We start from the raw sequence: 12,905 nt of genomic DNA, 5'->3' as shown, positions 1-12,905 counted from the left end.
TCGGGGTAAAAGTGTTACACTTATTAAACATTGTAACAAACACAGGTTATTGGCAAAAAAGCTGAAAATAGAACAACTCTCTTTAATTTGTACATACATTACAGTGATTATAATAATAATTTAAGCAATATGACATTTGTATTATGGATCTCATCCTAAGAGTGTGGCTTTCAGTACCAAATACTACCAGTTTAAAATGGCCGCCACGTTCTCACCATCTCGCAGGTTTTAAGGCTTTCGACATAGTTTGTTTTGCAGTCTTTCTTTTCTTTCAACCGGCGTTAGGGAATTGGCAGTGCGCGTGCGCAGTGTAAGTTGCACGCACAGATGCGGAAGTGCGCATGCGTAGTTACCTTTGTGCTGTGTACGCTCAACCCCAGAAGGGGGGCCGGGTTCCTTCGCACCGTTCACGGCCTCGAGTAGCGTGAGAGGAAGCTTGTAGCTATGGTGAAGAAACGGAAAGGCCGAATTGTCATCGACTCGGATACGGAGGACAGCGGCAGCGATGAGAACCTGGACCAGGTGAGTCTTTGGAGCTAAGCTTCTGGGTTTGTTTGGAAAGGGAGCACGGGCCCTGCCTCGGTTCTGTGCTTTCCTGGGTGCGGGATACTGGGGCTTCTCTGCCGGGAAGTTATTTGCCCTTAGTGTTGACCTCCCCGGTTATTGTGAACAGAAGCGTCCTAAACTCCGGGCATCGGCCCTGAGAATTCTCTGAAGTGCTGAGTACTTCCCACCATAAGACAGATGTGCATCTCTACTCGACTGGCAGCCTGGTGGCGGGAGATTGTCAACAGCATTCTTGGTCTTAGGCTCAGATGTGCAACTTGCACAATCACTTTACCATATGTACCCAACCCCTACCTTTACAACAGTCCTATGCTTAAATACGTTGTGTATGGAGTCTTGTTTTTAATTGCTCCCTCCAGCTCTGATCCTCCATCTCAGAATGCACGTGGATGTTGATGTACAATGGACATGGGTTTTTGCATGTCTCGCGTCACATAAGCCTAGATATTATTAAAGAGGACGTTTGTCGACTTCAGTGTTTGTTGCTGGATACAGATTTGTAATGTTACGCCTTCTTGTGTTTTTTTTTTTTTTTTTTTTTTACAGTTTGTATGCGATTAGTTGCTAATAAACGATTGTCAGCCCTTCTTGTTATAATGATGGGTAACATCGCTTTTACCTGCGTTTCTTGGTACTGGTCTGCAGCTGTTTCTCCCCTGTGTTATGGTGAAGTGATGCTTGTGGGTAACTGTCTGTCACCCAAGTATAAGCAATGTTAGATTCAGAAATGAAACCGTTCAAAGTTAAAGTGGTAATCTGTCCACCCGTCGTCTATGCCTAAAGTCAGCGTAATTGAAAACGATGTGGATGCTTTTAAATGACGTTTGTACCCTACGCTAATGCTACCGTCAAAATGGGGTGGTTTGATACAGCCTGCACAACAGCAAAAAAAAGCCCTTGTTAAAGCTCTAAACACAATCCTTACGAAACTACTCTTGCCAGTGATTTTGTGGCTGTAACAGGTTTCCAAAGGCAATGTTTACATGTCCATTAACTGCAAATCGTAGTGTGCTATTTGGAACCCCAAACTTGTCTGAGCGATCATGTGAAGAAGACTAAAAAAGTTAGTGATCCTGTAAGAAATCGGTGCACTGAATTTTGTCGTGTGTAGGAAAACACCTCTTATTTTTTTAAGTGAGTCTTATTGTGGTCAGTCAGTCACACAGCTTTATTCGATCTCTTTAAAATGGATCATAAAAGCACAAGTTATCTAAAAATTCCAACACAATATATACATATTTAAAATAAGAATTAAACAGTTGCAGTGATCCGGGTAAATTCATATAAAAACGTTTATGAAAAAAGCTGTTCAGAATTTAAAATTAATTAGTTGTTGCTACTAAAATGTCGTCCCACCTTTTTCCACTTCCTAAGACAAGCCCACAAAAATGAGGCAACTGAACAGCATACAAATGGATCCGGTAGAGTTTATAAAAAGTACATGGCCACCCGGCACTGCCTAAAATTGTGGTACGTCAGGATTGGGAGTATGAATGTTTTCCTTTCCTCTGTATAGGTCTTGCAAAATAATACAATATGTAGATCTGACTGTACTGCGTAGTTGTTACAGGGACAGGGTAAGAGGTCTGCTAATTTATATTTATTTTGGGGGTATCCCAGGAGTAGCGGGATCATGTTCATGCGGAAACGCAAAAGGATAAATCTGTGTTGCACATTATTTATGCGTGATAAACACTGAAAACCTTCCCCCCCGATCTTGGTGGTACCACATCATAAAGAATGGAGGAATGATAAATACGTTTCTTTTCTCTAAGGGCATACTTTGATCTCTTAATGAATAAATCAGTTATTCTTTCCTTTGAAACCCTTTTGCAGGACTCAGGGTCCTGAAATAATTCTCCCATCCCGAACGCTTTTAGATGGACCTCTACGTAATTTAACCATCCAATTCTTTTATAGTAATCTAATTTGCAACAGTCCTTGATAATGGTTTGTGTCAAATACACTGTAGACCGCCATACTGATAGCCACAACAAGACTGGAGCCAGTCTTATGTTGTCGCTTAAATAAGGAAGCCCCAATTCACCATGTAAAATATGATTTGGGGCTGATTGCGGTAAGGACGCACGGTTTTAAAAAAAAGGAGTCTTCTATTTGTTGTAGCGGTGCAGCGGACTTTGTTTTAGCTGAATATATATTCTTAATTGCATCCAGTGGGCTGCCTCCCAACTTCGTAGCAAATCTTTTGGCAGCGTTAACACTCCTTTGCATGCCCTGGGCTCTTGCTGCCACTAAATTAGACCATGAGTGGTCTTTATCAAAAAGCACTCCAAGGTATGAAAAGGAGTTGACTGTCTCGATTTTCTTGCCTGCCAACTGGAAATGAGGATGTTTCTCACCTCTTGCGGCTCTAGATACGATTATAAATGATTTAGATTCATTGACCTTTAGGTCAAGAGAGGCCATAAAGGCGGAGTAGGCTGTGATTAGCATTTGTAGGGCTAAGCCCGATCTGGCCATCAATACCGCGTCGTCAGCATACGCCAAAATCGGAAGGGGGATACGATCAAATTTAGGCACATCCACCGGTAGAGCAGACAGGGCGGACTCTACCCCTTTCGTATAGATTGAAAAAAGGAACGGGGCAAGAACACAACCCTGTCTTACTCCCTTTTCGACTTTAAAGAGGCGAGTGCATTCCTCCTTCCTACCATACCTTACACAGGCAGTGGCATTGGCGTACAACTGGCGTATGAAACCAATTATTGGTGGATCAATACCCATGCCCTCCATCATGGACCACAACCTTGGGTGTGACACACAGTCAAAGGCCAAGGTTAGGTCCATGAAGGCCATGTACAGTTTTCCAGCTTTTGCCTTGGTGTATTTCCCTATAGTTAGGGAGAGGTTTAAACACTGATCAACCGTCCCCATTCCTCTCCGAAACCCGTATTGCGCCTTCATAAAAATATTGTGCGATTCGGCCCAGTCCTCCAATCTGGCCAAGAGTACCCGTCCCATAAGTTTGGCAGTAGTGTCAAGGAGGGATATGGGACGATAGTTCTTTGGGGATACCCTGTCACCTTTTTTAAAAATGGGCACAATTAGACTCTGGTTCCAAGAGAGAGGCGGGCCTACTATCTGGATGCTATTAAAAATATTTGTAAGTAAAGGCACCCACATATTATAATTCTACTGAAAGAGGTCAATTGGAACTCCATCTGGCCCAGACACCTTACCTGGGGTGCAGGCTTCCAACGCCTTTCTTATCTCTAATACAGAGAAAGTTAACCCTCCCTGTAGTAAAATCTCTGGGGAGGATAACAGTGAAGTTGGACGGGTTGCTAAACCAAATATTTCTTCATAGTGCCTCACCCGTGCCTCTTCCTCTACGTGCACGTCTAATGTAGGATCATTGATGTCTTTAAAATGTGGGGCATTCACGATTTTCCAAAAATCTTTACTACTGCCTGACATAGCTGCTTCCTCAAGATCTGCCAATGCCTGTGCCCTAAGATCTTTCTCCCTTGCCCTCCTCGCTAATTTATAATCTTTGCGTAGCGCACAGATTACAGAGCAATCTCTAGGATGCGTGTTTAGAGCTTTAACAAGGGCTTTTTTTGCTGTTGTGCAGGCTGTATCAAACCACCCCATTTTGACGGTAGCATTAGCGGACTTAACCCGTGTGACTGCTTGTTTTACTTTTTCCAAAAGAGCAATAAACTGGCTGACCAAGAAATTAGGTGATGAATTCTCTTCCAGACAGGCTAATATTTCCTCCTTTATTTGAGCTATAATTTCAGGGTCTAAATTTAATCTTTGTGCTTGTGACCACTTCAGCTGATAACCATTTTTTGTAGACAAATTTACACCTTCTACAACCTTATTGTACTCTTTAGGTTCAGATAAGATACTTAGGTAAATAGATAACATGGCGTGGTCACTATAAGAAGAGAATCGGGTACTCGTATGGACAACTTTCCCATGTAAATGTGCCGAGGCTAAAATATGGTCTATAATAGACTCTAGGGTACCCCTTCTAAAATTGGGCCCTTGCCCTCCCTCTTCTGATACATTTATTAGGGACAAGTTCCACTTATACAACAAACTATTCAGAACCTCACCATACTCCTTATGTGTGAAAAGAGGTTATTGTAGGAGTCTTCTACTCCGCATACCCTAGTGCCATTAAACTTACAAAGATGAGCATTAAAATCCCCCACCCATACAAGATTTGCACTACCCCCGTTTTTCCCATGGTACAATTTCTCAATCTCTAATGCTAATGCGTCTGCCACTTGCCTTGAGTTTCTCCCAAACTCATTATTGTAAAAATTAACAATTGTCCAGATGCCCTGTTTGCTACTACCCAGCTCAAAAATCTGAAAGTGAGTATGCCTAGAACCAACTTCTTTTATTTGAAGTGGTAAAGTATTTGAGAATAGAGTAAGTAAACCCCCCTTCGCCCTTCCAGAGACTGACGGAACAGCTGGGGAATGGAAGGTGCGAAAACCAGAGAAGAAAATTGTTTCTATGGCCCAAGTCTCTTGAAAAAATGCTACCTCCATAGATTGCCACTTATTTGTCCATTCGGAATTGGCTATTTTGGAAGCTAAACCTGCCACGTTCCACGATATCATATTGGGTCTAGTTTCCTTAATATCAGTCGTACAGGTTGGTAATGGGTGCTCGTGTTCCTGAACCCTGGGTGCTAGATTTGCAGCTGTAGTGGCCTCGGAGGATCGTGGAATCGGTGGAATCCCCAATGGGGTAACCTCTACAAGGGCCGCCGTAGTTGCCCTACTAAGTACTGGTCATTCTCTAGATGTAGAGTGCTATATCATGATGGTGACAGTAAATTGTCTCAAGACTGTTCGGAATAACCAGCAGAGATTTTCTACAGAGTAGTACATATACATTGTATTTCCATAGAACCGTGTAGAGGCACTGTCAGTTTGATAACAGTGATACAAGTCCTAACACAGTTCGATTAAAAGAAGACTATACCAGAAGATATCAAAATTAAGACTTTTATTTATTTTATTTTAAAAGTTTTATATAGCGCTAGCTTGACCCGTAAGTATCAGAGCGCTTTACATACATACTGTAAAGAAAAACAGACGGAAATTGCATTACATAGTAGGCAGGCAGTAAGGAAGCAAAACCAGGGATAAAAAAAATACAGCATGGAAGATAAGGTGGTTAACACAGTCCGGTCGCCAACTATCCTTGAATGTCAAGAGAGAGGAGTAAATTCGGATATTAAAGTCTAGGTTAGTTGACATTAGTCAGGAAAGTATTTGTTAAGGAGATGGATTTTCAGGTCCCTTTTGAAACAGGAGAAGGAGGGGTTGCATCTGAGGACTCTAGGGAGAGCATTCCACATCCTGGGAGCGTCGCCAGAGAACGATCGGTATTGTGTGGTTTTCTTTTTCAGTTTCGGCTGAATAAGAAGGAGTGAGTTGGAGCTTCTCAGCGATCTGGATTGACCTGCTCTTACCAGTTTGTTGTTCAGGTAGTTAGGGGCCGGAGAGTGAAGGGTTTTGTGTGTGATGCAGGCCAGTTTGTAAATACACCCCCCTTCCATGGGAAGCCAGTTGAGGGAGTTGAGAGCTGGAGTGATGTGATCAAATCTTTTTACTCCAGATACGAGTCGAGCGGCCATGTTCAACACTGCCTTTAGAGGGGCTAGGTGAGCTTTTGGAGTCCCTGTTAGGATGGCGTTCCCGTAGTCGATTTTAGAGAGAACTAGGGATTGGACTACTGTCTTGAGGTCATCATGGGGAAGAAATGGTTTACATTTCTTGAGGTGTTTTAGAGAGAAGAGCGCTTTTTGCAGAGTTTTTGATGTGGGCCTCCAAAGATAAGTTCTTGTCAAGGGTGATGCCTAGAGACTTAACTGAGTCGGATAGGACGATGGGGCAGTTTAGGGCGACCAGATTCTTGAGCCACTCTTGGATTGGGCGACGGTTGCTTTTTGGAGAGAATAGCATTAGTTCTGTTTTATCTGAATTGAGTTTTAAGTGGTTAGCGTTGAACCAAGTTTGGATCTCGGTTAGAGTGGCATTGAGGTGTTGGATGTCGCTGAGAGACTTGATTTTGAAATAGATTTGGGTGTCATCAGCGTAAAGGTGGTAATTCACTCAAGCTTTTTTCAAGATGATTGTGAGGGGCTCCATGAAAAGATTGAAGAGGGCCGGGGAGAGGATCGAGCCTTGCGGGACTCCAAGTGTGACTTTTGTTGGCTTCGAGAGACAGGAGTTGATTCTAATTTGTTGTGAGCGGTGTTGAAGGAAGGAGGTGAACCATTTTAGCACTGTACCATTGATGCCGGAGCGCTTCGACATGGTTTCCAGAAGCGCTGGATGATTTACTGTGTTGAATGCCGCAGATAGGTCAATAAGGATGAGTAGGCAGGCATCACCTTCATCTAAAGCCTTGTGAATATCGTCAGAGATGTTGAGCATAGCTGTTTCTGTGCTACAGCCTTTCCTGAATCCTGATTGAAAGGTGTCGAGGAGGTTGAACTCATCAATGTGTTTGTTGAGTTGGTGGAGAACGCATTTCTCCAATGTTTTTGCAAGGAATGGGAAGTTGGAGATGGGTCTGAGGTTGTTGAGATCATTAGGGTCGGTCCCTTGTTTTTTGAGAATGGGTGTGATTTGTCCAAGTTGAAGGGAGTCTGGGACACAGCCTGAGGTGAGAGAGGCGTTGATGATTTTTGTCCAGAAAGGGCAAATAGTGTGGTTAAGTTCTTTTATGAGTGTGGATGGGATCCATAGTGTGGGAGGAAGGTTTTAGGTTAGAAATTATACTGAAAACCTCATTATCCGACATTAGCTCAAAGTCGGACCAATGCGCATTGTTTTTTAGCTGGAGGCAGACCTGATTGGCCTTGGTAAGAACTCTTTCTGAATGATCAGGGGTGGTTAGAGTGGGGCAGGTTAAGAGAGAAGGAGGGTTAGAGGTTTGGATGAAGGACTGATCAATTTTCGAGACTTTATTAGTGAAGAAGGTGGCAATTACTTCACAACGCTCATTGGTGGCTTTGATTTCTTGAGAGGGAGTGTAGTTAGTTTGGCTTTTGATAATGTTGAAGAGTTCTCTCGGTCTGTTTTTTGCCAAATCTAGTTGGCTGCAGAAGAAAGACGCCTTTTCACTGAAAATGTGTTTTTTGTATGCTTGCCGAGCAGATCTAAGTTGCGCTAGGTGTAAGGTCGAGGGGTTTAGTCTCCAAGACCTTTCCGTTTGTCTGAGTTGACGCCTTTCCTCATTCAGGACCACGTTGAACCAGGGTTTAGATTCGGTTCGCCTCGCTTGTTGGAGTTTGAGAGGAGCTACTTGGTCTAGAACCTCTGTCATTTTTGAGTTAAAGTGTGTAGTGAGGTCATCGGCCGTCGATGATGAGGGTTGGAGTTGAAGATGGGCATGAATCTTGGATTCGAGTTCGGATAAAGGGATTGCTTTGATATTTCTGGTCCAGTGTTTAGGTTTGTCATCACAAATAGGTTGGTGGAAGACAAGTGCATCAATCTTGAACAGAATGAGGTGGTGGTCGTACCAGTCAGTGGGAGAAATCGCTGTCAGAGAGACCAGATCATTGTTGGTAATGATCGCATCCAGTGTTGCACCTTTGATGTGAGTTGGTTTATTGCAGAGTTGTTTGAGGTTATATATTTCAAATAGGTTGGATAGGTTCTAGGCAGTGGAGTCTTCTGGGTCGTTCCAGTGGATATTGAGGTCACCCAGGAACACGTCTTTAGTGTCTGTCATGGGGAACCGTGATATTAGGTCTGTTAGTTCTTTGGGGAAAAGGGTACGCTCTCCAGGAGGATGGTAGAGGGTGTGGAATTTGATGGGTGAGGTGCCCTTGGCACTGAGTTCGACACCCAGGTATTCAAACGATAGGTATTCTGCAGGTTTAAGTTTGGTAATCTGTATTCCTGCCTTGTGGATGATGGCTAGTCCCCCCCCCCCCCCCGGATTTGATCGGTCTGTCTTGTCTGATGATGGAGTACCCTGGAGGGGTGAGAATGTCAAGAATGGGTGTGGAGTGGACATTGAGCCAGGATTCAGTGTGGAAAGCGATGTCAATTTCTTCAGCGAGGCGAGTAGAGCTTCAGCAATGTCTGTGGTGTGTTGTACTGCTGATCTGCAGTTGAGGAGCATGCAAGAGAGAGGACGGGGAGCCTCGATGATGGGGGGGGGGGAGTAAGGTGGATAGAGGAGTATTGAGCAGGAGGCCTAGGCAAGTGAACATTTTTAGGGATTCTATTAGTGCCGATAATAACAGGGATGGGGAAAGGGGCTGACTTCTGGCTCAAAGTGAGGTAAGAGTCGTTGATCTCATCAGGCTTCGGTATCGAAAAGGGTTGGCGATCCCGGTTGGGTCGAAGTGCCTGACTCGCTGACGGACTGGAGGGACGAGGGGTGCACTGAGGGGCCAAGGGAGCGGTATTGAGTGGGGTGGGAGGAAATCTACCTGGGGAGAGGGAGCACGGCGGCTTGGTCCTGTTGAGAAGATCTTGTTGTAAGTATAGGAAATCAGCAGCAAGGGAGTTAATTTTCAGCTCCATTCTGTTCAGTTGCTGTGCTATTGAGCTGAAAAAGTTTAAGGTTTTAGGCAGGGGCCGAGAATGACTTGGGTCTTTGGAGGGAGAGTGAACAGGGGACGGGGATTGGACTGAGTCAGTGGTGTTAGGAGAGGGGAGAGGTGAGAGGTTGGACGCGGGGAGCCTGACTAGTAATGCTCCCATTCAAGGGGTTTAGAGGAGGAGTAGAGGGTCTACTGTCCCAAGTGAGGAGGAGAGAAATTCTAGGTAAGAAGTCAGATTTCCGGGGAATGTCAATGAGATAGCGGTGGAGGCAGGTTGTGTATGTGGGTGGGCGACGGCGGAGTGGGAGCGTGTAGTGATAATAGGGGGGAACGAGTTTATAGGATTGGTGACGACGTTGGCCGTGGGGATGTCGCGGGGATTGTCAGTGAGGTAATCGGTGGAGACCGGTTGTGTCTGTGGAAGTGGGACATTGGCGGGGGAGTGTGCAGTGGTAGTAGGGGGGAGAGAGACCACTGGATTGGAGATGACGTTGGATATGGGGGACGTAAGGGTCGGGGGGAAAAGGGTCTGTGTTGGAGGAAGAGGTAGTTTGTGAGGGAGGGTTCAGATTATCACGGGTCGAGCGGATAGTGCCTGTGGGGATTTCAGTCACAGGAGGGCAGAGGTTAGATTCCGAGCTGTCAAGATCTAGATCGGTCTTGTGGTGTTTGTTAATTGTGAGTTTGTTGTTCCTAGTGTGCTCAGTAGATGTAATAGTTGTGGGTGTTTGGCGTCGGAGAGTAATGATGGGGGTAGTGAGATTATAGTGAGTGATGGTGGATGTCCATGAGTTGGAGAGAGGTTCTTCAGGCCAGGGAGATGGGATCAGTTCCACGTTATTAGTAAGGGTGATGGTGGGTTGGGGAGATATGGTTTGACGGCTCAGTTGAGTTAACGAGGAAATAAGTGTGGGGAAGTGGCGGTTCAAAAGTGGTGAGGTGCGGGTCGGTGGCCTGAATGAGAATGGTTCCAGTTCTGTAGATGGTGAGTTCCCCTTTGAAGGTCGGGGAGATGGTAGTGGATTTTTTTTCACCATAGGGAATGATTACTGACATGGCGACTTGAAGATGAAGAGAGAAGGTGGTTTTCCATTTAGCCGGGCGATTTGTGTAGAAAATGAAGTTAGTTATCGTGTTGCCGTTGGTCGCTGTGTGGTAGTTATCTACAATGAGTGTTTCTGGGTGTTGTTTTAGAATACTATGCTTGAAGTTCTTTTTTGCAATACTGGTCATTTTGTCTGGGTAGTTAATGGACCAGGAGTTTGGTCCGTAGCGCACAAGATTCGAGTTCCGGGTGGGGTAAGGTGGGCGCATGGTTGAACGGTAGAAATTCCGAGATACAATCAGGACTCGGGCCGAAGAAGAAATGCTGAGGCACAGTCCGGAATCAAGCGTAAGGCAGGGAGGTAGTTATCATACAGTTTTATGCAGTATATACACTAAACTTTAAAGTGCCATATTAACTGCAGTGTAAAGCATTTCTATCAGTGTATCTCCTAAATCACAAGAGGTCAGGGCCCCACCAACCATGTTTTTACAGTATCTGCTGTGCCTTCAGGGGGGGTGAGGGTGCAGTGCAGGCCTCTCAAGCCTGGGCGAGAACCACAAGCGAACTCCAGGTCCGCATGGTTGATAATGAAGGGCATTGTCATTCCGTGCAGTAATGCAGCGATCTAAGGGTAATCACTTCATAGTTTGTAAATTGATTCAAAAGAGAGCGATATTAAGGACAGCGAGGAGATTGGTATTTTGAAATATTGTGGGTCTCAAGATAAATGTAAAATCTGGTTATGGGTTGGATATGTTGTTTTTTTTTTTTTTTTTTTTTTTTTTTGAAACCGTTTATTGCAATCTCAAATATATACAGGTAGGGGCCTACAACCTTCTGGCCGGCCGCTAAAGTGACGATAACAAATGACATACATACAGTGAGGCACTTAGCTTTACATAGACACTAAGGCAGGAGGTATCCACAACGCGGGCCATGTGGCTCTGAGCCCACAATACGGTTTCATTTTATACAACACAACAACATAAATAAACACACACCCGCAAGGCAACCCACGATCGAAAGTGGCAGCACGTGCTCCTCAAATGGGGGACCCCAAACCATCCACTGAAAACCCCCGAGAGGGGAAGGGAAACAGGTCTGGGACCGGGAGAATACTGTGCTCGGAACTGAGGGAGGGAGCAAACTAGGGGGATGGAGCTGGTGAAGCGGGAGGCAACAACGGCGGCTCGCAGATATCCCCACGATAGGCGTTCCAGGGGCCCCATATCTTCACCCATGCCCCAGGCTTACCCCGCGCCACATACACCACCTTTTCTCGGAACATGCACCAATCCATGTGTTCTTTCCAGGCCGACACCGCCGGGGACCTCTGGGATCCCCACAGCTGTGCAACGTCCCGTTTAGCCACCATATAGCCCAGAGTCACCCATCGCGTCTGCGGAACCGAGTAATCGGTCGGTTCCCACACATTCAGCAAACATCTCCTCGCTTCCGGCAACAGCGCGACATGCGTAACCGCTCGCAGGACCTCATGCACACCACGCCAGAATCGCTCCACCCTCGGGCATTCCCACAAAATGTGCAAAAAGGTCGCTGAAGCACCACACCCACGCTTACACAATCCGTCCTCGGCATAGCCCATACGCAGAAGCCTTGGCCCCGTCATGTACACCCGGTGGAGTATCTTAAGCTGGACGAAACGAAGGCGAGCCGGGATGGCCACCTCCTTCGGAGAGGCCACCGCGGAAATCCAGTCCTCGTCGTCCAACTCCAGCCCATCGGCAACCCAGGCCTCGCGGAGGCCAGTCAGTAAGCCCAAACGATCATTTATCAATTTCTTGTAAATGAGGGAGATCGTGCTGTCCGGAACATGGCCATCTAGCACTCGATCCTCCAGGGGGGAGGACTCCGGGATGGAGGCCACGTCTGGGAAGACGGAGCCCAGCGCGTGACGGACCTGCAGGTACCGAAAGTATTCACTGCCCCGCAGCTGAAACTCCGCCTGCAACGTCTCGAATGTTTTAAATCCTCCCCTCGTCCAGAGATCCCCCACTGTACTGATGCCTATAGTGTCCCACTGCTCAAAGCCCTTCGAGGTCCACAGAGAGCCCAACCTCTCGGACGCATACAGCGGTGACGCCCGGGTCAAACGGTCCTTCCAACCCATAGCTGCATTAGCCGCGTGCCATACTCGCACCATGACCCGCGTGGGTCCCGTCAAGCGGGAATCGGGCACACTAGCGTAGAGCGCTCGATTGTAGTCGCCACCGGGTAGGAGCATCTTGTCCATTTCAAATGCCGGGTTTAGGGCGGGCCCATAGAGGCCCTGATTAATTGCAGCTAACTGGGAGGCCCAGTAATACCGTTTAATATCCGGGAGGGCAATCCCTCCGTCGTACCACGGGAGCGTCAACTTTGCCAAGGCTATACGCGGCCTCCCATCCCAGAACAGGCGGCGCTGTAAACCTTCCACTTCACGGAAGTAGCGCGCTGGGACCAAGTCCATAGTGTTCTGGAGAGCGTACAGGAAGCGCGGCAGTGACATCATCTTGAACAACGCCGCCCGGCCGAGCGGCGAGAGTGGCAAGCGCCTCCAGCGCGCGACATCCTCCTTCAAGCGCCGGAGGGGGGGAAGCAAATTTCGCTCGTAGCGGGCCACCGGGTCCAGCGTAATGTAGACACCCAAGTATCGAAATCCCTCCAAGGCAATCTGGATCGGACAGCCCCGCGGGAGGACAGGAGCCTCCCCGGAAAGCACATAGACACAGG

General features: G+C 46.6%; 1 protein-coding gene across 1 annotated transcript in view; it reads left to right on the top strand.

Annotated features, from left to right (window-relative positions):
• The first annotated feature begins 324 nt into the window (after positions 1–324).
• RTF1 (RTF1 homolog, Paf1/RNA polymerase II complex component) overlaps positions 325–12,905 on the top strand; it is a 360,077-nt gene continuing 347,496 nt past the window's right edge. Inside the window, exon 1 of the mRNA XM_085627115.1 lies at positions 325–522. Within this exon, the coding sequence (XP_085483241.1) occupies positions 445–522 (78 nt within the window). The 5' untranslated portion in view covers positions 325–444. The remainder of the gene's footprint in view (positions 523–12,905) is intronic.

This window comes from Triturus cristatus, chromosome 9 (genome assembly GCF_964204655.1).
Source record: "Triturus cristatus chromosome 9, aTriCri1.1, whole genome shotgun sequence".
Lineage (NCBI taxonomy): Eukaryota > Metazoa > Chordata > Amphibia > Caudata > Salamandridae > Triturus > Triturus cristatus.
Note: the sequence above shows the minus strand (reverse complement) of the source record. Positions and strands in the feature narration are given on the sequence as shown.